The sequence below is a fragment of the Amblyomma mixtum genome, chromosome 3 (assembly GCF_055824585.1).
Source record: "Amblyomma mixtum isolate Tamu chromosome 3, ASM5582458v1, whole genome shotgun sequence".
NCBI lineage: Eukaryota > Metazoa > Arthropoda > Arachnida > Ixodida > Ixodidae > Amblyomma > Amblyomma mixtum.
This window is the reverse complement of record NC_143014.1, coordinates 311,343,250-311,370,048: the sequence shown is the minus strand read 5'-3', so window position 1 is coordinate 311,370,048 and position 26,799 is coordinate 311,343,250. Positions and strand designations below refer to the sequence as shown.

The 26,799-nt window shown below is 47.1% G+C and overlaps 1 protein-coding gene across 3 annotated transcripts in view; it reads left to right on the top strand.

Moving 5' to 3' along the window:
- Axud1 (AXIN1 up-regulated 1) overlaps window positions 1–26,329 on the top strand; it is a 43,419-nt gene extending 17,090 nt beyond the window's left edge. For all 3 annotated transcript variants that reach the window (XM_089583944.1, XM_089583942.1, XM_089583943.1), the window contains one exon: window positions 20,667–26,329. In XM_089583944.1, the coding sequence (XP_089440070.1) occupies window positions 20,667–21,326 (660 nt within the window). In that variant the 3' untranslated portion in view covers window positions 21,327–26,329. The remainder of the gene's footprint in view (window positions 1–20,666) is intronic.
- The last annotated feature ends 470 nt before the right edge of the window (window positions 26,330–26,799 follow it).

The following is a 26,799-nucleotide window of genomic DNA, read 5'->3' as shown; positions in this document are numbered from 1 at the left end:
CACGTCCCTTTTATTTTCACTGCAGGGCATGTTCCAAAGACATCAATGAGCGTATGCTAGAATTTGGTAAAAACCAAGAACTTCGAGCTGATATCAAACAAATCATGACAAGGCATTAAAACATTGAAAATAAATTCTTAGACATATTTGGCCAACTACAAGCTCTTGAGAATAAAATGAACACGCTCAATGTCTTTGAGCGAAGCCTTTCTTCCATCCAAAGTTCTACAGAAGATCTAATCTCCCAGCAGGCTGTTCTGCAGTCTCGCTTGGACGATCTTAAAGATAGATCGAGACAGAACAATCTAATCTTGCGTGGAATCCCTGACGAACGCGAAACATGGAGTGAAACAGAGGAAAAAAGTTTTTACTGCGTTATCTCCTGTCCTTGACCCTGATCACTGACTTCATGTATTGAGCGTGGTCATTGTTTAGGCTCTTTTTCATCCTTGAAGTGTCGCCCCATTACCATTAAGTTCTGCTCCTTTAAAATCAAGGAAAAAATTTTGAACTACCATGATACTCTTAAGGGGGGACATGGGTCTTAGAACATTTTTTTTTATTTACAGACCAAATGCAATGAAACTGCCCAGACTTATTCAGTTTTTTCTGCTGATTTCAAATATGCAATTTGTTTATTTCTAGGCCAATTAGTTCCTTAAATATTAATATATATCATGCTATTGTGTGCTCAAACAATAGAAAAAAAATAGGCCACCAGAAATTTAATTTTAATATGTGGGTAGATATTACAGTGTGTGAGGAATGCAACGCTGGAAGCAGTTTTCAGTTTTTTGTACGTGTGGTCAAATGAGCTTTATAGTTAGTTTTCAAGTAAGTTAACCAGACATACAGTGCCAGAAAACAAATGACACGCATGAAACTAACTTTAAGCCCATTTGTCCACACGGACAAAAAACTGAAAACTTATGTTGGCACAAGGTCTGAAGAGGTTTTTTAGTGCTTGCAGATTTCTGTCCGCATTGGCGCCACTTTCACAAAGCATCGAGTCAGGCAACAAGGGCCAATTATATCACTCGCCCCACTGCAATAGGGCTTAGGTCTTGCTGGAAGGTGGCAAATTCCGCAAAGCTGAGAATGGGGCTGTAGACAGTGCAGTCATCTGCAAATAGACATAACTTTGAGCTGATGTTGGCTGGCATGTCATTAATGTGCATGAGGAATAATTAGGAAAAAGCCTCTCAGCAAAGTAACACTGGATGTTACATGTTCAGATGGGAGCGGCAGTTATTGACATAGGTGAATTGCTTGTATACTTTTAGGCTGGGCTGTAGCCAGGAGGGCAAATTTTGCAGAATTCCAGGGGATGACAATTTTAGGAGCAGGTGATCGGGAAGTACGTGTGCATATATGCAAGTGCTTGTGGCAGACAAGCGTAGCAATGCCCAACTATGAAGTGTAGCTGATTGCACTTGCTTGTTTCTCAAGTTCATGAACACAATTGCCACTCCGGCAATAATATAGGCGCTTCTCCCAAGAAAATGAATACAAAGAGTATACTGTATATAGTACTCAAGTACCAGCCACACTTTTTTATGTTGACAGGGTGTGGCCCTAACATGAACCAGCATTTATTTTTTGTTAAATTTTTCGAACTACAGTGGAGCCCCAATTATGCCTCCCCATTTATGCAGCAACACGCATATTTATGACGAGTTAGCGCGGCCCCCAAAAATCCTCACGAGATAATGCGTTAAAAGTATGGATGATACAGTCTATGATTACAGTAGAATCTCGACAATACGAATCTCTCAGAGTCACAGAAAATTGGTATTATTCGCGATTTTACATCATCCGAAATGATCAAAATTCGTATCAGAAGCATGGGAAGTGCATTCATGCAGATCTGTTTATGGCTGTTGGGATTTTTTTATGCCCACGAGGCCACAGCTCACTGCTTTGCAGGATGCACAGCGCGACTGGCAATCACGACGCTGGCGATGTGCGAGCCACTCAGCACCGCTCACTGCTAGCGGTGCACACTGCATGACTAGCGATCGCAGTGTTAGCAGTGTACAGGCAGTTCTTAGTTTTGTAGGGTGCAGTTGTGGCTCACACATTCATATCATTCGTAGTGATGCAGAAAAGTGTTCGAAACATCCAAAATTCTGTACATTGTAGAAACAGTGCACTTTAGTCGGGAAATTTTACGAGTTCATATCAACCGTGTTCGTATCATTGAGATTCTACTACATAGAGTCGAATCCAGATGTATTGAACTCAAAGCAGGTCATGATATAGTTTGATATATCTGATATATTGATAATTTGGTTTATAAAAGATGGCAATAAGTGAGCTTATCTGTAACCTAGAAACAAGAATACATTGCAGCCATGCTAGTTACATGCGTTGCCGTGTGCCCCTTGCTAGTCTTCAGTAGGCCTAGCCTGCTTTGCATCAAAGCAGCAGCGGACAGTGCTCTAGGACAAGCCACTGGCTATCATGAGATGCCTAATCCTGTTGCCACTAAGAAAAAAAAAATACTCTTTAAAGCTAAGGTACAGTCAGTTTCTACAGTGCCTCTGGCAGAGAAACAGCAGCCACCGCTACGCTTTACTCAGGTTGGCTTCACCACATGACGGGGATAGGGCTTGGAAAATGAGTACAAGAGACCGAAGGCCACTCTCAAGCACACCCCACGCTCGCACTGTAATGCATTTTCACTGCTTTAGCGCAGCTGGCAGGTGCCAAAGGCTACGCAGCCAACCCATCTCTGCGTGCAAAAAGTGATTCAAGAGCACTGTTAGGAGAAGCGCCACTTGCAGGAGCATGGAATCATTTGGTATATCGACTGACCAGTGAAATTGGACTTTGGCGTATTGAGCAGCTTTCCTGTACTTTTACGGAGTATTTCCAAGGGGATAATCTGTGTATTTGGTATGGCCAGTAATTAGAGATATCTGGGCTTGGCTGCGCACACGATTGCGAGACTGGCACAAACAGCCCGAAAAAAAAAAAAACAGGCTTGTAGATGAATTTATTGAAGACTTGACATCATCCTACATTATTTCAAATTAAAATTTAAGGTGGAGACATAAATGTAGCTGTTGGGGTCGGGCGCTCGACTTACCGCAGTGGCACTTTGGCAGACTGTTCGGAAGCCACTCCACACATGTGACCCACAGCCATCAGTGCGAGGTGGCCCTCGTCTGGCTTGCTTTTCCGCTCTCTTCACTGCCAGAGCTGTTATAGAAATCAATCGTACTTCCATTTTAATGCAAGAAAATTGCACGAAGGTAACATAGTGACAAGGTTAGGTCATCGATGATAAGCAGTGATTAGTGTCAAAGCATGTTCACTGAAGCTCATGGGTGCACCCGTGTGGCTTTTGCACAGCAGGGTATTGTTCCGATAATTTTATTCTTCCTAATGCAAGCACTTGGCATGTAAGGCAGGTTAGCAGCACTGTAGCTGTGCTGTGCAGTGGTGATGCCTCCGTGCCAAAGCGTTCCAGACGGAGTCGTGGTGGAACAACGTGCTGTTGGCTTGGTTCTTCTGGTTGCACCAAAAGTCACAGGCTGTTGTCACCATCTGTTAGCTCCTGGCAAAATGCTCTGTAAGGGCAAAATAATACACAGGTGAAAAGCAATACTTTTTCTTCTGTTCTTCATTTATTTGTTCAAATTACCAGCTGCCAAGTTAGGGGTGCTACCCTTAAACGAGCACAGTCATTCCCGGATATATTGAATTATTGTTTATATTGAGTGGTCAGAACCAGAGGTGGGCAGATGCCCTCATTTTTGCTTTTCTTCCTTCACTCTCACTTGAGAATCCAAGGCCCGCCCTCACCCTCGCCCTCATTTTGAAAAATGATCCGGCCCTCGCTCACCCTCACTAACAGTTGTTTTAAAACTCGAGTTATTTTTTGTAGTCTGCAACTTCTGGCGATATTACTAGTAATAAACATACAAGACAAGCCCTCTAGGCCCTATTGGATGAGAGGCTAGATGCTTATATTGGTGCGTGCGTGCGTGTGTGTGTGTGCGTATTGCCTGAGCTAATACATGATACAAAACTGAGACAGGTTTGAGATGAGCCCCAGAATATCACTCTGCCTTTACTTCTGGCACCCACTGCAGGTATACGTGTGCCCTGAACTTATAACATTTCATTGCTATCTATATGCACTGCTAAAATGAGTCAGTGTGTTGCTTTTTCTGTGTACCAAAACTAATATACGCCAAGAATATTCACAAAACAATGCAGTAGCATTTACCACAACAATTGCAATAAGTGCTAAGCACAGAATAAACTCTGAACAAGGAATTTGTAAGTCACTTAATCATTACCCGATGACATTGCGACAGCATTGGGTCTTCTGAATTTCACTGCTTCTAATCTCTTCTAAGCGTAAGAGACTGGCACTTTAACGCACATGAATGCGGGTACATGACGAAGGCGACAGCAGTGCAAGCATAGCTCAAGAGCCTGGCAGTTCATACAGGCAGGAAGTTAAGATTTCTGCCAAATGATTGTTCATCTCGGGGAAGTGTATGAACCGACCGAGTTTAAACCATAATGGCACTCCTTCTTGGTGATGTGCTCAACCTTACCACCCGTCTGGTGCTCTCTTGCTCTATCTTTTTGCGATGTCTTTTGTGGCGTTTCCTAAAAGCTTTGCAAATAATTTAATTAATGTGAATAGAATACATTTTCAATGTAGTGAATACCATGCTTCAAAAAAAAAAAAAGCTGTGTCGACGCCGTAGTGGTCTGAAGCAGCGGCCAGTGGAACTGATCTAGCCATGGGTTTGAATCCCGCTCATCCAGGCATTAAGTTTTTATTTCTTAGTGTCTTCCCCCAGAGTGATGCTGGTTTTCTGCTGCAGTGAGGCTCTTGTGCTGTTGCTTAGAATAAAACATTTTTCAGCCCACTTTTGAAAGTCAAACGGGTCGCCTAAAATGCAGCATTTGGGCTGAGTAGTGGTAATCACTAGCTCCCCGAGTCTCAAGTGAACGATTCCTGTGGTTGTCATTTTAGTGCCCTAGCGCCAGGGCTTCCACTCCGACGAAAAGTGGTTGTCTGTCTGTCCGAAGCCTGCTTCTGGCACGTGGGTCGCCTTGGTCACATGATGTTGTGACATCATCATAGCCTGCCCACCGTGGCCGTTCAGTTAATGATTAGTCGCGAGAGGCTCCTCAGGAACAACAACCTGGATCTGGGAAGCTCCATAGGTGGCAGCACCTGCCATTGCAAAGCAGTGGCACATCGCTTAACTGCTGCACCACTGCGCCAGGAGTGGAATCAGGACTCCCGGGGATCTGCGATTGTAGAGAATGGCCAGTTCTGCCACAGTGCAAGATCTAAATTGATGCAATATTACGCAAACTTACATCTTATGATATATCATCCAAAGTAAGCCAGTTCAGGTCAAGCAAAAGCATAGAAAGTCAAGGTAAACCATGCAAAACCAGGGCTAATGGTGCTAGCGCACAATAACTCAGGGTTAACGCCAGGCTAAACCGCCAGTGATTTTTTTTTTGCTTGCACGTCTATGCATTACTGGAAGGCTGAGTATCAGTTCCCCACCATGCCTGCAGGAAATTTGATTCATAAAATGAGGCGCAGCTCCAGTCTCCCAGCTGGTTTTTGCTTCAAAGCATCGTATGGAAAAGAATCATCCTAAAAGCACATTCAGCTTATGCAGTTCATTGCTTTTATTTTCTTAAATAGGCTTATACCCCTGCCACATGGCACTGCTCAAAGGAGCAGCAACATAGCTACACGGTGCAGCCCAAAGGTGAAGCAGTTGTTACGGCTTAGCACCCGCTGCTGTGCATGGGGTGTCTGAAGTGAGAGCTTTAAACTTGAAGTGGAGCATCCTGTTCATTTGTTGAGCTCAGACATTTTTAAAAATCTTATAGCTTTCTTAAAAGAACTGCAACAGCTACTGCCATCAGCAGCAGCAGGTTGTGTGTTTTCCCTTTGCCACTAGGCACCGGTGTTGCAGCAATTTTACTGTCTTGAAGTCTGAGCATAAAATATTAACACCCATCCAAAAAGCAAAATCATACAAACCTTTCGTATATTCATAGAGTATTTTCGAACATTGTTAGCTGTATAGATTTGTCTCTTTTCTTTTACTTTTTGACATTAGACGGCACTGCTGTCACAGGTACTCTTGGGGCTCCGAAGGTCTCGGGTGGGCACCTTTTCCTCCAAGGCCCTTATCTGCTAAGGCCCAACATCTGTGCCATTTTGCTGCACTTCTTACACCTTTGAACACAAGGATCTGATTCTCAAAAGCATTTGCAGTGCCAGTGTGACAGGGGTACTACATTCCTTGCACTTTGAAGCATTTTTATCACCTTATTTGTGTTCTGAGAGCGTGAGAAAATAATTTGAGTGACTTCTGTGAGAACATAAAAATGAATTTAAAAATTCAGAATACCATGGTTTTATACTTTTATTGTGTTTCACATTTAGGGAAAAATGAAAAGAATTAATTTCAAGTGAAATTATGCCTTATGGCAAGTGTTCGAGTAGAAAACAAGTTTCTTGCTCATGTGCGAAAAAGTTTAATTTTTTACAAATTGTTTAAGTGTTGCGGTCATTTGCGAACTCGAGATGACGGCCATGCCAGGAAAAATATCTGTTCATCAAAAACTAGCATCAAAAACGTAGTAATACCATGTACCATGATACTACCACTACTTGTAATAAATTTATCCAGGTGACCTTTTGTGCCTGCCTTCCACAACTTCGCAAGGGTTCCTTTCTTTTTTTCTTGTAGCGCCTTTTCGGTTGCAAACTTGGGCTCTTTTACTCTTTGGTGGAGAGTGACAGCGTACTGTATGCACGGAGTATTTTCAGCCAGATTTCGTTGGCTTGTGGCTTGAGAGCGCAGCCATGGGGCTGTGGCCAGCACAACAGCTGTTCTTCTGAAAAGATGCAGCTGGCTTCAGGCAGTTTGGAATGTTTTTTCGAAAATCCAAGTTCTAATTTATAAATCTGGTGGTCCTCTTTTAATATTTGTGTTGGTAAATGCCATAGACTAGACCTAACCTACGCTGCTTTTTGAAATGCTGTGCGATGTCCTGTGTCACACGCTGGGCAGAGAAGAGCAAAACATGCAGGTGCTCTGCAGGTTGTCATGGAAACCACTGCTGCTCAGCCAGCACGTCTGTGACAAGTGGCAGAGCAAGTTGATGGAAGGAGAGAAATGTGCCACCTGTAATAGTTTCTACTCATGTTTGGCACCTTGGAAACAGCCTTTGAATGAGGCTTCTTGTGCAAGGCCTGAAATATAGCAAAGCACTTCTTAGGTTTCGCAAAAATTTGTTTCATGGCCCTTGTGAGCAAATGCATTATCCAAGCTTGACCTTGGTATAATTATTTAGATTCCGTGTAGGCCTTGCATTGTGGTATTTTTGGAGGTATTTTGAATACTAAGGGGCTTTAGAGGTGGTTTGACAAATCAGCTGTTTGACCTGCAAAAATATGCTGATTTAGAAGTGATGTGTGGCCTCTGCACACCCTGATACTGTGATTTCCTAATTCTTATGATCACCCATTTTTGTTTTCGCGCAAGTGAAACACACAGAATTTGTGAAAAGTGCCTCTGCGGTGGCTCAGTGGTTATGGTGCTCGGCTGCTGGCCCGAAAGACGCGGGTTCGATCCCGGCCGCGGTGGTTGAATTTCGATGGAGGCAACATTCTAGAGGCCCGTGTACTGTGCGATGTCAGTGCACGTTAAAGAACCCCAGGTGGTCGGAATTTCCGGAGCCCTTCACTACGGCGTCCCTCACAGCCTGAGTTGCTTTGGGATGTTAAACCCCATAAACCAAACCCAACCAGAATTTGTGAAAAGGTCTGAAGTGATGCTTATTTCTGCGTCGGCATGAGTGCGTATTACTCTGGCATAGCTCTGTCATTGGAAGGGTCAGCAAAAAAGGAGAAAGTAATTGTGTTGAAGCCTGACGCCTTTTTTTTTTTCAAACAGTGCCAAACATTTCATTCTGCTTTTCATAATCCCCCAACACACATTTGGCACACTGACAGCACGTGAGGCAGCTCTTGGCAAGCAAAAATCACTTTTTTTTTCTTCTCAAAGCTGGGTTCACAATAAGAGTGACCAGCCTTCATTGACATTGCAGCCATTTTTGCATTTTCAGCGGCAGCGGGGATGTCCAGTATCTTAGGAGGGTAGATGTGTAGGCCAGTTGGAGAGACATGAAGGAGCTAGACACCGCAGCGGACACGGGACAGAGAAAGAAGACGACACAGGGCGGTACTTGCAACGTTGCAGTTGCAAGTACCGCCCTGTGTCGTCTTCTTTCTCTGTCCTGTGTCCGCTGCGGTGTCTAGCTCCTTCATGTCCAGTATGCTGGCCTTGAATGTTGGTGAGGGAAAACAAAAAAAGCACAGCAGAGTGAGTAGTCTGGCCTGATGTCTTCAACAAAATTCCAACTGCTAATGTAAAAAAAAAAAAAAAAATGGAGGGGACACTTAAGCTCCGCTGTAAGGATATGATGCGGTAGCGTTAATGAGTTAATGCCCATATATGCGGAATTGGTAATTCTCAGCTTTACATTCATATGTCCCTGGGAGCCCTCACACCACTCCTTCCACAATGGTGCAGCGGTTAAGGTATGCGCCCTGCCTTGCAATGGCAGGTACTGCTACTGGAGGGTCTTGTGTGACGCAAGTTGCTCTTCCAGAGTAACCTCTTATGATCACCCATTAGTTGAACTGTTGCCTGCCAGTATGGTTAGTTTTCTCACAATCCGGTGGGTAGGTTGCGATGACCCCTCAAGGTCACATGACCTCGGTTGGCCACCTAGGTTGTTTTTCCAGTGGTGGTTGCCTGGGCCACCCTATTTATCGCTCACAACGCCAACAACACCGACGCTGGATTTTCTGCTTAATGGGCCTTTATTGCTGTCGCGTTAATTTGCTGGAATTACTATGGTAATGTGAATTTCTGTGACTGCTGGGGTAGTGCAAAATTCCAGTGCCAGTCAGTGTTGCCTAACCCTGGGTAAGGGTTAGGGTAAGAGTTAGACACCCCGCACCTTTACCTGGCCAAGGGTGCGGGATGTCTGTGGTGGTGGTGAAAAACTTTAATCAAAGAGAGCTTGAGGGATAAAAAAAAAAAAAAAAAACCCTGCTGCATGGTCGGTATCCTTAGTCCGGGACACCGCATGACGAGGCCCCGTCTCGCGCCCGCTTGACCAGAGCCCTTTGGGACTCCAGTGTGGAGCAGTTGAGGAGGGCAGTCTCCCATGCCTCTCGGGTGGGGGTGGGGGAGGGGGGAAGGTGAGGATTCTGAGTACATGCCCACACCATGTGAAAGATATCGCAGATCTCTCCACAGTGTGGGCAGCGCCCATCTGTGTTCGGATCGAAGTGTTTTACTATTGCAGGACAGAGAAGGGTTCCTGTCTGCAGGCGCCGCAGAGTTCGCTCCTCCGCCTTACTCAACCCCTTGGCAGGTGCCGGGTAGAGACGGTGGCTGTCGCAATAATAAATTAGGATTTCGCGGAACCGCAGAAGCGGTTTATGAGCTTCTGAGCCATGAGAGCTAGGATGAGGAGCCCGGTGTGTGAGCGCTCGGGCGGCCGCATCAGCGGCCTCATTGCCTCGTAGACCCTGGTGGCCAGGAGCCCAGATCACTTTTGTGCGAGTTGGATCGGCGAGAGCGCGTCTTAGAATTTGCGAGGCAAGAGGTGATATTTCGCCTGCAAGATAATGTTCACAGGCCCGGCGAGAGTCTGTGATAACCGTTTTCGATTTTGGATCGGCGGCAGCGAGAGCTATTGCGACTTCCTCCGCTCGTGTTGAATTTGGGGCCCGAAAAGATAGCCCATCGACATTCATTCCCCGGTGGACTACGGCAGCCGTGAAGAATCCCGCGGGCGACGGCCCTGTGATGTCAACGTAATAGACGCCCTCTTTATATCCATATTGCCTCTCAAGCGTGCGAACCCGCGCTTGTCGTCTGCCTTCATGTGAAGCCATGTCCATGTTACGCGGGAGCGGAGCGACCAAGAGCATGTGGCGCCACAGCACCGGGATGTTTTCCGTCCCCTCTGGTATGCATGTGTGTTGGATGTGTAAGCGGTTTAGCAGGCGGCGCCCAGGCACCGTCTGCGATAGCCGCGTATATTGGTTCACGAGGTGGGCCTCCCGCAACTCCTGATAAGAGTTTACCACTCCCAACGCCTTCAGTTTGGCGTTGGAGGTAGCCACCGGGAGGTCCAGTGCTCGCTTTGTTGCCTTCCTGATGATGGCGTCAATGCGCTCGTCTTGCTGTTTGGTGGTGCGTAGGTACGGCACGGCGTAGAGGATCCGGCTGGTCACGAAGGCATAGGCGAGCCGTAGCGCGTCCCTGCCCGCAGACCACCCCGCTTGTTGGAAACACGGCGGATCATGCGCCCTACCTGTTCACCTATGCTCTTGAGTTTCGCTATAGTAGAGTCCGGCCTAAGTTTGTTATTGATGAACAGACCCAGGATCCGGAGCTCCGCCACTTCTCTGATGGGACCGCCCGACAGAGATATGTGTAGAGACGTGTTGTCCTTGTGGTTTGTCCTGACGTGTAGAAGCTCTGATTTGGCGGGAGCACATTGGAGACCACAGTCGGCAGCATATGCTTCGACTATGGAGGCGGCCTGCTGAAGGCGGTCCTCCATCTCCCCAAGGCTCCCCTCGGTGGTCCAGATTGTAATGTCGTCTGCGTAGAGTGCGTGTTTTATGCCATCCACCTGAGCCAGTCGGCCGGGCAGGTGCATCATGGCGATGTTGAAAAGGAGCGGTGATAACACCGCCCCCTGTGGTGTACCTCGTGTACCCATAGAGTACGGGCCGTATTCCTCATCCTCGATCCGGAGGAGTGCCTGACGCGCAGAGAGGAAGTCTCTGACATAGGCGAAGACCTTCGCCCCGCAGTTAGTGGTGTTCAAGTTAGAGAGTATGGTGCCATGTTTAACATTGTCAAACGCCCCCTTAAGATCGAGGGCGAGAATGGCCTTGTCGTTTTGTTGCATGGCTGTGGGTCGTATTATGTCCCTGTGTAGTTGGAGTAGGACATCCTGTGCAGACATGTGCGGGCGGAACCCGAACATAGTGTCTGCAAAGAGGCCCTTACCCTCCATGTATGGAGAGAGGCGATCCCGAACCATCGTCTCCATGAGCTTTCCCACACACGAGGTTAATGAGATGGGTCTCAAGTTGTCCGTAGTCACGGCTTTACCTGCTTTGGGGATGAACGTTACAAGCGATGTTTTCCATGCGAGTGGGAGCGGACACCCATCCCAGATCTGATTTATGTATTGTAGCAAATGGAGGTATGCAGAGTCGGAGAGGTTCGCCAACAGTTTCACTGTTATGCGATCCCGACCCAGTGCCCCACCTCGGCGCATTTTAGCCAGGGCCGCCTTAAGGTCATGCAACTCAAAAGGGGCGTCTAAATCCTGATTTGGCTTGCCGGAGTACGTGTACTCGGGCCCAACCGGGTCATTTGTGCGGCAGAGATACCTGTCGCACAAAGTGTCCGCAAGTTGCGCCGTCGTACCTTGGTACCCGTGCAGAGCCCACCGGAGCTGTTTTTGCGTCTCCCCTTTCGTTTGAGAAGGGTCGATGAGGCTGCGCAAGAGACGCCAAGTCCCCTTCGAGCTCATCTGACGCGCTGCCGAGTTGCAGCGTTCTATCCAATTGGTGTCTGTGAGCTGGGCGGCATATGCCGCAGCCTGCTCCGTAAGTTGTGCAATACGAGCTCTAAGCTTACGATTCGTCTTGTGTTTCTTCCATCGTTTTGTTAAGCTCCGGCGCGCCTCCCACAGATGCAGGAGATGATTGTCCACTGCGGGGATCTCGTCGGTAGTGTGAAGTGTTTGCGTGTGTTGTTTCTGTATGTTGGTGACCTGTGTTGCCCACTCCGCATAGCCGTCGGAGAATAGTACCGGAGGGACGTCCTGAGTTCGAAATTGGTGCCAATGGGTTATTTTCGCCTGGCCCCATTTTTTACGGGCTGCCTTCGCCAAAAGCGTGATGCGGAGAAGGCAGTGGTCGCTGCCCAGGGTATCCCCCAGGTTCTCCCATGTGGCGTTTGTAGTGTTCCTAACCAGAGATAAGTCAGGACACGTGTCACGGGTGACCGAGTTGCCCACACGTGTGGGGCAAGACGGATCCGTGAGCAACGTAAGACGAAGGGTGGAGATGAGCTCCGCCAGCTTGCGTCCCCTGGATTTCTCGAAGTGATAGCCCCAGTGTAGACTGGGTGCGTTGAAATCCCCAATGATCACCAGGGGTTCATTGTCAGCCGATTTGAGAGCACGATAGAAAATTTCGCTGAAAGTAACACGCGGCTTATGCGGGGGGCAATACACATTAAGCACATGTATTGACGGGTCGCGGCGCATGAGAGGCAGAACCCTCACCATGGTGTATTCCTGCTCAGTGTCCAGATCAAGATCGACCTGAATCGCGGTGTATGCTTTATGCACCAGGATGCAGGTAGAGGGGCCCCCCTGAAACGAGCTATACCCAGAGAATTTAGCATCATTGCCGGGCTCTTGCAAAGCAAGAAGCGCCGGCATGTCACCAAGGGACTGCAGGTAGAGCTGGAGATGTGACCGTTTTTTGCAGGCTCTGAAACCCCTGCAGTTCCATTGAATGATTTCGAATTGGTCTAATTTTTTAGCTTTCTGATAAGGTTTGCCAGCCATATTGATGTTCTTATTTTACGGTGCTGGGTAGCCACTCGGTTCGGGGGCCGGCGCAGCCCCAGGTAGGGGTTGCATCAACGCCGCGGCTATCGGGCCGGAACCGCTTTCTTCCGCTGCCTGTCGAGGAGCTATTTTACGTTTTAGCTGCGGGGAGTCGCAGGAGAGAGAATTTTGTATTTTGGAGCTGACCCAGGGCTGCACCGCCTTAAGGACAGAGTCAGTCACCTGGGCCGCAATGTCGGGAAGCATTGCAGCAAATGCGGCCTTGAACATGTCCTGAAAGGACTCGCGGACCGCAATCATAATTTGGTTCGGGAGCGCTGCCACCCGCTCCTCCAACTGCTCGGCTTTACGCTCCAGGGCCTCAAAGCGGCCGGCATCCGCGGGGGCCGAATCGACCACCGTGTCCGCGGTTTGCCGCGAGACGCTAGTTAGGCAAGATGACACTGAGGATCCGTCATCACTATCCTCGGGCTCAGTGTTCTGCATGGGCTCAGACTGCCCGGCCTGCTTAGCTTCTAATTCTTGAATTTTACGGGCGAGAATTTGATTTTGGCGCCTGAGCTCCTCTACCTGCCGCTGTAGGGCGGATTCGGTGGGGGAGGGAGGGGGGTGGGCCCAGAGACTAACTCACTCCAACTGCTCACCTGATTTTGGCGCGGTACCAGAGGTGGGAAATCCTCGGCTTTCAGGACCGGTGGCCTCGTCGGGTTCCCGGACTTGTTTATGCCACTTCACTCATATTAGAGCCATAGGTAAGCTCTAGTGAATGCCTTTTACCGAGACTGCTGGAGTTGGCCTGGGGCAGTAACAAATCAGGCGGTGTGGGGGATGGCAAGCAAGATCTTGCCGGGCTTGGCATTCTGTCTTGGCTCTGACGGTGCTGCTGGCGGGATCTTGCCACGCTCGATGCTTGCGTTCCCAGTCTTGTGCCCAGGGCAAGGCATCTGCATCACTATCACCAGCAGATCCCTGACGTCCGATGCCATATATCTTTGCACATGTGTTCCAAACAATGGGGCACCAACCATTCCGCTCCTCTCCACACATTGTTGCATGCATGATGAATGATCACTCTTCCACTCACCTGTTTTCCTCTCTTCTGACTTCAGCAAGTGTGTTATATATGCAGCTTTTGCTGTAAAAGGCTGAAGCACCATCTTGAAATACACGGGTTGTTCCTGGCGTCATTTTGGTTTTGTATCCGATTGTAAGACATGCTATTTGAAGGCTTTATTTTTTCATGGAAAAAGGTGCATGTTTGAACTGTGCAAATACAGTGACGTTGTGTTTCTCTGATAAACTGGGAATTGTTATTACTGCATCCAGGACCACAAAGGACTGAAATGACACTGCCACAATGGCAGAGGCACATGTGCTCAGCATGCTCATGCATATGCCTTGTCGCTAAACAGGTGTGGGTGGCTCAAAGTTGGTACCACACAGATCATTTTGTGTGCCACATCATCACTTCTGCAAAACTTGCTTGCTACAGCTTGATAAACCCTTTGGGGCACTCTTGTGGCTACTGCTAGTTATCACTTGTCAGAGGAGGCGTTCCGACATGCGTGAAGCACTGTTGCTAGGTGTCATGCATGCTTCAAATGGAAAGTATGTACAGCATGTGGTTCCGCTCAGAGGAAACCTGCTTAAGGAGGCATGGCTCAGGGCTGCTCAGGTACATATGGGTGCATATCTTATAGATAGAGAATTTCACTGAGGTGTGCAACACTTTTGTGCAGTGATGTGGGATGGGCAAGGGGATATTTTTATTGTTCAGTGTCACTGGTAATTTTAAATATCTGGGCTTGGTATGAGTAGGTTTGACTATCTTCATGTCTGCTTGTTACCTAGTGTACTATCAGCAGCGAATGCAACGTGAACAAGGCAGCTGAAACAGGAGCAGCTAAGGAGAACGTACAGGATGTTTCACTTAAGACTTTTTCTGCAATTTTAAAAAATAAGCTTTTTGAGTTAGAAGAGCATTTTTTTTGGCATAGCATTGTAAGTGGTGCAGTGCATCAGAGTACAGCTAGGAGGTGCTAATTAGCAAGCTTGTTAACTAATATTGAGAAGTTAACTTTTTAACTTACTGTTAGGCTCTTTAGTTGTCGAGAGGCATGTAGCCCACCGTAAGTAATATCCATATCAGTTTTTAGAATTTTGAAAACACAGTTACCCTCGGTGCTGTGCCCCAACAAATTTTGGTTATTTCAACGAGTTAAGTGCACTGGAGCGGTTACTTTGCATCCAAGCTTCTCAAAAGCACATGTATCTTGGCGCAATGTAGCCAAAATTTGTTGAGCCACAGCGCCGAGGGTAACCTTGTTTTCAAAATTCTAAAAACTGATATGGATATTACTTCAGGTGGGCTATATGCCTCTCAATAACTAGAGAGCCTAACAGTAAGTTAAAAAGTTAACTTCTCAATATTAGTTAACAAGCTTACTAATTAGCGCATCCTAGCTGTACTCCGATGCATTACACCGCTTACGATGCTGTGCCGAAAAAAGCGCTCTTCTAACTCAAAGAATCTGTTTTTTAGAGAGAGAGAGAAAAGGACGGAAAGGCAGGGAGGTTAACCAGGCGATGCCCAGTTGGCTACCCTACACTTGGGGAGGGGAACAAAGGGGAAAAAAGGAAAAAGAGCGGCAAAGAAATGAGTCTGTCAAGTGTCCATCGACCACTATGTCACAGGGACAGAGGGCGCGCACAGAAAACTTAGATTATAGGCGGGAATGCAACCCCGAGTCCCTTAGGAAATTCAGGAGTGCTTTCACCGCTTTCCGTTGTCTGGAAGGTTGCGTCCAAGGCCCCAGAACGTTAGACTCTGTTAAAGGACGCGAGTCCAAGCGGAGCAGAGAAGCAACTAGGCAACCGCGCTCTAGCTCAAAACGAGGGCAGTCACAGAGGAGGTGGCTGATCGTCTCGTCACAACCACACTGGCCACACGCAGGAGAGTCAGCCATTGAGATGAGATGGGAATAGGCGTTTGTGAACGCCACTCCCAGCCCCAGGCGGCACAACAGCGTAGTATCACTGTGGGGGAGGCCGAATGGTATATGATGTTGGAGCAAGAGGTTGAAGTGATGCGAGCGGGGTGTCCAACCTCCAGGGGCAGACCACGACGTTACAGTCAGGTTTCGGGCGAGCAGTTGAAGGTGCCTTGCTGCGTCAGCTCTTGTCAGTGGTATGCGGACAGTGTTGGTTGTCTCGCGAGCCGATTGAGCAGCATCGTCAGCTAAGGCGTTACCAACAATGCCGCTATGGCCTGGTACCCACTGGAAGATGATTTCATGGTCTTGTTCGATTGCCTGGTGATGCAGATATCGTATCTCCGCTATAAGTTGCTCATGGTCGCTATGTCTCAAGGCAGATTGAAGACATTGTAGGGCAGCTTTTGAATCACAGAAAACAGCCCATTTTTGAGGTGATTGTTGTGAGATATACTGTACCGCCGCAAGAAGTGCTGCCAATTCTGCTCCAGTAGAGGTAGTCCGATGCGAAATTTGTTGGTGAATTTGAGTCTGTCGCGCAGGAACGACCACAGCGCAAGCAGAACTAGTAGAGGTTACTGATCCATCCGTATAGACGTGAGTACGGTCCCAGTATTCGAAGTGGAGCATGGACAGTGTCAGTTGCTTAATGGCTGGCATCGATAAATTTGACTTCTTCGCTATCCCCGGAATAGCAAGGCGCACACGTGGGAGCCGCGTACACCACAGAGGAGAGGGAGGTAGTGCTGCCGGGGTGAACTGTTGTGGGATCGACGACTGTTGCGTCGTTATCACCTTCGCAAATGCAGAATGTGGTCTCTGCAGTGGCAAGGGCGCAAGGTGATGCAGTGGAATCCTTGAAATATGACGTATGTGCATTCGCAAGCAGTCTAGGACAATATAAGTAGAGATCGGGTGGTCTTTGGCGAGTGCAATGCTACCCATGCCGAGGGAGACCTAGGCATGTGCGAAGGGCCTGACCCTGCACTGACTGGAGGGCACGCATGTTAGTTTTGCACGTGTTTGAGAGTACAGGTGTACTGTACCGCAAGCATCCCACAAATAGAGCTCTGTACAACTCCAGCATTGACTGGACCGACGAGCCCCATGATTTTCCACCTAGAAATCGGAGTAAATGAGCGATAGATGTTAGCTTTTTTTTCAGTAGAGTGCAATGCAGGCTCCATGATAAATTGCGGTCGATCAGGATCCCTAGGAAACGATGAGATTTGCTGTAAGAAATGACTTGACCGTCGATGCGTACCGGATATGGAGTCATACATTTACGTGTAAATGCCACTAGCGCGCACTTTTCCGGTGAAACGCTGAGACCTTTCTTCTGGAGATAGGAAGAAGTGATTGATGCTGCCCGCTGAAGTCTTGCCCGCACCTGGGGACGCGTCACAGAGGAGGCCCAAATGCAGATATCATCGGCGTACATACACACCTGGACGGTGTTGGGGAGGTTCTCAGGGAGGGCGATGAGAGTCAGATTAAACAATGTAGGGCTAAGGACACCGCCCTGGGGCACGCCACAGTAGGTGTAATGCGCAGGCGTCGGGCCATCATCACATTGGATAAAAAATGATCTTTTGGACAGATAGCTCTCTATCCACGCAAACATCCGACCACCGATGCCCACAGTTTCCAGCGCATCAAGGATGGCCTCATGGGTCACGTTGTCGTAGGCACCTTTTACATCCAGAAAGAGTGCCACTGACAAGCGTTTCAAGTGCTTCTGTTGTTGAACCGTGGATACGAGGTCAACGACGTTGTCAATAGAAGAGCGACCCCGCCTGAAGCCGGCCATAGCGTCGGGGTATATTTTGTAGTGTTCGAGGTACCACTCAAGGCGCGACAAAATCATTTTCTCCATGACCTTTCCTACGCAACTGGCCAAAGCTATTGGCCTATACGATGAGAGCTCAAGTGGAGATTTCCCTGGTTTTAGTAGGGGTATCAATCGACTCGATTTCCATTCTTGAGGAACAGCACCGTCGAGCCAAGAGTCGTTGTAACGTTTGAGGAGCTCTTCTCGCGCGTAATGGCCAAGGTGGGACAGTGCAGCATATGTGATTCCATCTGGCCCTGGTGAAGACGAACGCCGACATCCTGCAAGAGCAGCGTCGAGTTCCTCGCGAGAAAAAAGGACATCCATGGCTGAGACCCGTGAGGCAGGAGGAACACGCCGGGAACTCGAAGCAGTTGGTACTCCAGCAATTTTCCTGCAGTAGTCCGTTGCTACCTCAGACTGCTGTCGATCTTGATAGACAGCCAACGCATAGAATGGTTGTCTTTGTTGCGGAAGCGTACGGAGGCCCCGCACAGTACGCCATATGAGGGACATGGGCTTGCGGGGATCCAAGTGCTGACAAAAGGACCTCCAGCGCTGGTTCGCCAGCTGATCCAATCTTCGTTTGATTTTTTTCTGCGTACGTCTCGCCTCCCGTAGATCATTTAAGCACTTGGTTCGTCTGTATCGCTTTTCTGCTCGCCGCCGAAGAGCACGCAGACGTTCTAGTTCAATATCGAAATCACTGCGTATTCTTGAGGACGTGATGTGACTTCTCGCAACGTTCATAGCATTAGCTATAGTGTGCTCCAGCCTGCCAGTGAGGGCTTCTTTGCTCGTCTCCTCCATATGTTTTCGAAATACTGCCCAGTCGATTCGCGCGAGTTGGGCTGGGGTGGACGCACCAAGGCCGTTTATTTTGAGGTAGGTAGGAATGTGGTCACTTCCATGGGTCTCCACATCACAAAACCAGCGAACACTCCGGTGCAACGACCTTGAAACTAATGTCAGGTCCAGGCAGCTGCTGCAGAAAAAGTCTTAGGTGGAACATCCTGTACGTTCTCCTCTGCTGTTCCTGTTTCAGCTGCCTTGTTCACGTTGCATTTGCTGCTGATAGTCAAACCTACTCATACCAAGCCCAGATATTTAAAACTGCCAGTGACCCTGAACAATTAAAAAATATCCCCTTGCCCATCCCACATTACTGCACAGAAGTGTTGCACACCTCAGTGAAATTCTCGATCTATATGATGTGCACCTACTTGTACCAGAGCAGCCCTTGAGCCATGCCTCCTTAAAGGGACAGTGAGGAGAGCTCTGTTAATATTTTTTTATAGCAAAATCCGATAGTGCGGCATTTCATGGCTTTGTTGCCACTTGGCCGGCAGCGAAAGATGCATTTATTTCTAATAAATTTGGATTCGAAGTTGGAAAAGTTTTCCCGCCGCTTTGATTCACACTTGGGATTCTCTTATGACGACACAGGATTAAGTGACGTGAAACATGACGTGCACATGACGTAACGCAGACTCCGTGATTTCTGGTGGCCAGCAGAGCGGCCTAGCAGCAGCCGAAAAGAAAGCTACTGCCGGCCGCACGTTGAAGGCATCTATCGGCTATTGCGGCCGTCGCTACTGTCTCTTCGTTTACGTTTACACCGGCGTTTTGCCAGCGTTACGATGGATCCCGTTCTTGAAGTTGTCAACGAAGTTCTTGCAAGTAGACACCTTTAGCATACCGTGTACCTTGTTACCGTTAGCGGATTACCGGGAGCCCGCCTACTGCCGGTGAGAAGGCGCTGATTGGTCCCGATGCTGCAGGCACACGCGTAGCTGCCGGGTACGTGGCGCCATCTAGGGACGTCAAGGAGATTTGCGCATGCATTGGCTGCGCTTCAGTGATTCGTGGCTTCTCGTGTCCCAGTTTTGCTAAAACCATTGGTTCTAGCAACACTGTTTTGTCCTGTGACATCATCACACTTGTATTTGCGAGTTTGGCCTGTGGCGGCGATACCTGTATTTTGGTTCTTGCTTTTTTCTACGTTACTAGAGCTTTGTTGTCAGTATGAGTGGCGTTTTTGTAATCGAGCTGGTATTCTGTCAATACAAGCCAACTTCAATTTCTCCTCAGTGTCCCTTTAAGCAGGTTTCCTCTGAGCGGAACCACATGCTGTACATACTTTCTATTTGAAGCATGTCAGAACGCCTCCTCAGACGAGTGATAACCAGTAGTGCTCTCTCAACCTCTCAGTAATTAAGGAGCCTTATAGTAATAGTTAAAAAGTTAACCATTCAATATTAGTTAACCAGCCAGCTAGTCTGCACATATTAGTTGTATTCTGATGTACTATACCACTGACAATGCTATGCCGGAAAAAGCGCTCTTCTAACTCAAAAAGCCTATTCTTAAACATTGCAGAAAGTCTTAGGTGGGACACCTTGTATATTAGTTCAAGGTAACTGAATACCAGAGCTCTTAGTTATCACTTCGATGGCAGAAAGGCCACTGCATGGAAGCATTAATGGAGGCTGCCTGTATTTCCTCTCTACCATCTATTATCTTTGTGTCCGCATTTTTATGTTTCACTTATCCTGTTCGCAGCACATCATAGCCTTAGTTGTTTTTGTGCCTTAAAACTCTATGTAACTAACTTTTTCTGTTCACATTTCATGTCTTACTGATATTACGAACAAAAGTGTAGTGTTGACCAACACTGTTCCCACTTCAAGTTATTGATCAATTCGCTCTCGCCCTACTATAATCTAGCCGTCCCGGTTAGCTCAATTGGTAGAGCGACTGCTCCGGTGAAGCGATGGTCCCGGGTTCGAACAAATTTTTCTTTAACTGCGAAGTTTCTGAGAAAGCTGTATAGCTTTCCTTTGTAGCCGTATGGCTGCGCTTGGGTGGACGTCAATGAGTAATTACTCCCTTATTATAAAAGTGTAGTGTGCATGTAAAAAAAATTGTTTTGGTTGGTTACAGTGGTCTTGTTGTTTCGATGCATTGTGAAAAGTGGCGTTTTTTGTTGGTTAGTTTTATGACTACTATCTTGAATGGTGCTGAAGAATGGAATTCGCTGTCAAAAGCATACAGCTCCTGACAATTTCAGTTTATGTTACCTGTGGCTAGTTTGCTGTTCACTGTGCTCTTGCATTTGGGCTGACAGTGGGCATGATTGCACTGCACAGGTGGACCGGCTTTCATTCCCGTGCGGCTGCACTCAGGAGGGCTGTGGCAACACATCAGGTCGCACAGAGTTCAACCCCGTGCGAGTGCGTGCCCACTTCCTGCACACTCTCATGCGGTTGGAGTTTGAGAAGCAGCAGGCGGCGGGTAACCTGGGTGCCTTCCCGTGTGTGGACCCCCGCCGGCTGATCTACTACAATGCGGCGGCAGCTGCAGCTGCCACTGCCAACGGGGCAGCTGCGGCGGCTGCTGGCATGGCCCTCCCTGCATGCCACTACAGCTCGGAAGAAGATGAGGAAGACGAAGAGGACAGCTCATACTCGGAAAACTCTGACTATGCCACGGAGGAGGAAGAAGATGGCGGCACAGAACTGGCCGACGGCAGGCCTGGCTCTCCCCACCCGGACTACACGGACCTGAGCTGTGCAGTGGCGCGAGGGGGTGAGAGCACCTCACTGGCCTCGCGTGGCCTGGTGCCTGTGGACCCAGTGTTTGTGGGTTGTGGAGACTGTGCTACCGACGGACTGCTGGCGTCCCCTGCAGAAGGGGCCGAGGCGGGCACCTCCTCCACGACAGAGGACGGGTCCTCATCGACGGCGACAACAGACAGCGCTTTTGGCGAGATCATTAAGGCGTCGCTGGGTGAAGTGACCACCTTGTGAAGGCCACCATGTGGTTCCTCTGAAAGCTGAAAGGACTGGACTCGCAGTTTCATCCCTTTGCATATAGTTAGCAGTGGCAGTGTCTTCAGGCGTGCTGGTAAAGATTTTTTGTCTAATTGCTACTTCCTTAATTGCAGTAACCAGTTGCTGCTGTTTTTTGTCAGGCCCAAGTGAAAAAGGTAGAGAGAGCTGATTCATGCCAAGTACGTGCATTATATAAAGCAATGTAGTTCATGTACTTGCATGTCTGCAAAGTGTAGACAGTGTGCGTTGTACTGTACACACTGTGGAGTATACAGGGTGTAAAGAAGGATGTGCAGGTGCTGAAAAGGCAGCCAAAAGTACTCAATGCCTCTTGCTTTTGGAACGCCATTTACTGCCACAAGAGGAGAGTAAGTGGTGTTGTAGAATCTAAGGGTTTCTTTCTTCCCAGAGCTTTGCAAGTGTGAGCAGTGTGACGTGAAACTTAGAAGTGAAACTGAATGACAGTAAATGGATGAAAGAAACTCAACATAGCACTCATTTGAACGACTCAAAGCATTTGATGGCCACTTTGAATGGCTTAAAGTTTATGCAACAAGAATGAGCAAATCTCATGTGTGAAGTATACAAAGGCAAATTGTTGAACTGCCTTCATTTGCTTTTTCATATTTGCTTTTCGTAATAGCGCTCTAACGTGCAGAATTAAGTTGATCACGCAAGTTTTAATGCATCAAGTGTTATACCAGGCATCAAGTGTTATGCCAGGCATCAAGTGTTATGCCAGGCACTGAAGTTCATTTTTATTTTTTGAAGTTTCTTGCATTTCAAAGTGTAGCCATAACAACTGGAGCGCATGTGTGCAATGGATGCCCACAGAGAACTTTTTTTAGAATCGGCAGCATGAATGCTGCACCTTCGAGTGAAAAGGTTTTTAAACATGGCAACATAGCAGTATTTATGTTGCGTAGCTGTGGTAATACCAGCTTAGAACAAAGAGCGCAAAATATTTGTTGTGCTATATCCTTGTCAGACCTTGCACACATTCTAATGTGTATTTGTCTTTTATGACGTCAATAAATGGACCGGTTCTGCAGCCTAAGTGCCATTGGGAGCCATAGACTACTCACTGGGCTTCCACATAGTAATCTCGACAAAAGTTATTTAGCAATAAGGGCGCTCTGAGCAGCCCTTTAAGTTGGTTGTTTTGTCAAATTCAGCTTCTGCTCCTAGCGGGCAAGGAGCAGCCAACTAATCGCCTCGCGCTTCACCATTAGATTAGTTGTAAATTTGTTTAAATTCTACCGTATATGTTATGCTAAATGTTATTCTACCGTATATGTATTTGACGAAATATACATCGTACAACGTTGGTGCGTGTTTATGGAGCTATACAGGATGGAGAAAGGTCACAGATAAAACGGTGGCATCTATGGCTGCATAATTTTTGGCACCGAGACTTCACTAGTACATTTTGGTTAACACTGGGAGGTCAAACTTCTGCTCAGGTCTGACGAGGATATGTGTACCAAGTTGTCTTGGCTAGTTGAACCAGTGCACAACACTCTTTTAATGGCTTGTTTTACTTTGCTTCATCATCATCTTGAACGTCAACAATGCCAGGTTGTTAGGTTGACAAATATGAATGCTTGATATGGAACCACCAGTGCATATAAACTTGCAGGTTAAAGGGCCCCTGACCAGGTTTGTACATTTCAAATAAACAAGCGTTATGATTGTCTCTGCAAAATATTAGAGCCATGTGTGCTCCAGAAGGTGGGGAAAATTTAGATCAAATCCTGTTTGCGTGCTCTCTCGACAAAGCCAATCCGATCAGTCTCTCTGTTGGCTTCCAAGGTGCTCCTGTGATGTAGAGCCACAAAACATTTCATTGGTCTATCGCTTGGATTCAGGGGTAAATGGCAGACATCTTGTCATCTTCTGGTTGCTGCCACACTTCTTTCTTGTGCTGTTTGTTGTTTTACAAAGAAGACATAAAAAATATTAGTTTCTTGCCCACGTCCATTTATATGTCTATATGGCATGGGTACCACACCATTTGTGTGTTTCGCATATAACATGATACACCATGATGCGCTGTCTCAGAACGACAGGTGCACAATGGCAAGTGCACGGAAGTGTCGCTGTAAACATGCCAGGCAGCTAAAAGCAAGAAGCATCTCGCCTGAACAGGTGAGAGAAACTGACTCAGATGGGGCACGGTAGAAAAGTATGGCAAAATCATTTGAATGCGATATCTAACTTCGCTGTTAACGGACTTTTAAAAAAAAATGTTTTCAGCTGTGTATTCGAGGACGAGGCCTGACAGTCAGAGGAGTGATGAGAGTTTTAACCAGAGGGTGATCAGGGGCCCTTTAATGCTCAGGCAGCTTCTACTGACTGTTGCCTTGATCAGAGAAAATTGAAAAAAAATTCTCTCAGGCCAACCGCTTGCTTGTCCGGGCTCCAATTTCGTGCAAAAGTGGCATTTGGCGGTCAGTTTTGTTTTACACTTCGTTTGGGTGGGGTGCTTGCCTGATTTGGGCAGAATTCAAAATCTCCATCGTCTGCAGTGACGGCAAACCGAAACGGCAAGCTTTCGTAGCAGTCGTGCCCGTAGCGCCATCTGTGCCCGCCGGAGGAATGAGCACTCTACCATTGAGGCTGCGGCGAAACGCAAGAGAGGTGAAAGCGGCTGTGCAGTTCGTTTGAAAGTGCTTTCTCGGCTATTTCATCAAAATTGGGCACAGAAAATGCTGTCGAGCGCAACTGCACCCTTCCCACATCTCGCGCTTCTCCCTCGTGTTTCTCCGCAGCCTCCCTGCACAGTAGAGTGCTTGTTCGTCTGGAGGGCGCATGATGACGCTACAGGTATCATTACTGCGAAAGCTCGCAGCTTTGGTTCGCCGTCGCCACAGATGACAAAGATTTCCGATTAATTTTGACCGAATCAGGAAAGTACGCCATTTAAACATAGTTTAAGACAAAACTGACCACCAAATGACACCTTTGTGCAAATTTTGAGGCCGAAAAAGCGGGCAGTTAGGCCGAGGGAATTTTTTTTTCGATTTTCTCTGACGCAACTGTCGGTATGTTTCTGGATTCAAAAGGTCGATGACACTAGTACACGTACATCCAAGAATTATTTTGAGTGAAATCACACTGGTCATTTCAAGAAACAGAAAAAAAAAGCCTTTGCAAACGGATTTTTTATCTAATAAAGTTTAACGAATAGTTTTGCCATCTAACAATTTTGTGAACTAGATTGCAGCACAAATTGCTTTCTTAAGCCTATAGTGATCAGGTTCTTCCTGTTTGTGAATTTGAAATTGATAGCCTTAATACCCTGGCTACACGATAAAGTAAATAATTTCTACAGCATGTAGTTCACCCATCTTAATTTTGGTCGTCTCTGTGTACTATCATGTAGCAAAAAATGCCATTTGCTAATGGTGACATTGACAGTTTGCATGGTAACTGTAATATGTGCATGGTAATGAAAGCTTTTTGTGTAAACTTTATATGCTCCAAACTGCATGTTGAAGCTCGTGTTAGACTGTTTGGTGGTTCTCTAAAAATTTTCATAAGAGCCAAAAAAACTAGTTCGAGCAGAAGCTGCGACAAATTTGATGAGCCCGAGACTAAAATGAAAGCATTGGTTGCTGAATGTAAACAATGTGTGGGCAATGGCAGATGCGCCACAGTTGAAGTGGACACAGTTATTGAAGCCCTGAAAAGTTTGTTTATGCTGGGGAAAAAAGCTTATGATCCCTGACTGAACACTAGAAGCTGTGGCCCATATCATGAATGGACGCTGTGACATGGGTCTGGGGGCAAGCACGGGAACACAATGCTGAGTGGTGGTATGACTCAGGGTATTTATTTTCAGTAAATTAAGAGCAGTGTTTGTTAAATGATGTCAGTAGAGGAACAATGTTTGGTTTTCTGTGATTTACAGTTTACATTGTGGTATGCGTTTGTGCTATGAATCGTGTTCCAAAATTAATGTGGATGAGTCTCCAAACTCATTCAATTGGAATGGTGTTATCAATAAGCTTTGCATTGTGACAGCATACAAATGACCTTTCAAAACGAACCACAATTTTGCTTGTCATAGGTATTACTCTACATTGTTAGCTCTAACATTTGTGCGGGTACAGTGTAGAATGTACTCTGGTTTGTTGGAGTTAGCCACTAACAGGTTTCACTGTAGCTGTTATTCAGCTGCAATCTGTGGTCGTTGTTTTTGTTGCGGTCTTCAAGACAGCAGCACTACCACACACATGCATGAATGCATACACAAAGACACACACACTCATTTCTCCTGTGCGCTGCTACACAGAGTGGGCTTCTGATAGATAAATGCAGAGTGCATTGTTTGCACTCAGGCAAAACTGTGATGACGGGTTCTTTGCTGCAGAGCTTGAGTGACAACCAGGGCACATGCTTCAAAGTGGGTGGTCGAAGTTCAGATCCATATAAGTTGCTGAAGAGCTTCATGCATGCCACAGAATGCCTCAAGCTTTATTGCAGAAAGGTGAAGTTATTTTGTTTCTCTTTGTACATGTGTTATTTTCAAGGGAATTTAAACCTGAGTTGTCAGTCCTTCCTTTTTTGTTTGTGTGCAAGCAGTCTCAGTGCAGTGACTATTGTTTGTATACATCTAACTGCATTAAAGATCACAAGAGTGCTAAAGCACTGAAAGCAATCACTGAAATTGTTCCTGATGTGCTTCTTGTCTATAAAATCAGGCCAGCCTTTTGCTTTGCACTAGGTTTACCTCGACAAAACTGGCAACTTTATGTCACCGCGATCAAGGAATGCTGCAATTGAAAGTTTAGCCCAGAGGATGCCTTTGGTAATTCTGGCCAGAAAATTGCTGCGTTATATCTCGAGCATGGACTTTTCAGTTTTTTTTATCTTTTCTAAATTGGACAGAGTTTTTCCGTTGTTTGAACGCAGTTTGCATTTTTTTTTTTTGGCAAATATTTTTTTATGGATAAATTACCAGTTTTTATCAGTGATACCATGTGGTACTCCTGTGTTGTCAAAAGTCACTTCTTGCCCCCTTTTTGTCGTCCGGAGCCTTAATTTACAAATAACACACAAATGGTTGTGTTTTGAGCTGTGCTTGTAGAAGAAAATGCTAATGCAGTTTAAAAAAAAGTGACGAAACTAAACACTGGAACTGTCATACAAAAGCAGAAGTGGAAGTGGACTGCCAATAGGAAGTTTTCGTTGCGAAAGCAACATTACTGGAGCCCAGCTCGGGTCGTCGTGTAAGCTCGTGGCGGTGCTGCTACCAAACGACCTTGAGTCACCGTTGCCTGGCAACTGCTTCAGCTGCGCTCCAACAGATGGCACTGCGCTGCTGCCGCCTGTCGCCTACACACCCAGAGGGCACCACCCTCGCACAGGCGCTGGGTTTCACAGCTCGTGACGGTGTCGTGCCGGCCAGGGAGCTGGCATGAGCTAAACCAAATGCTTAACCACA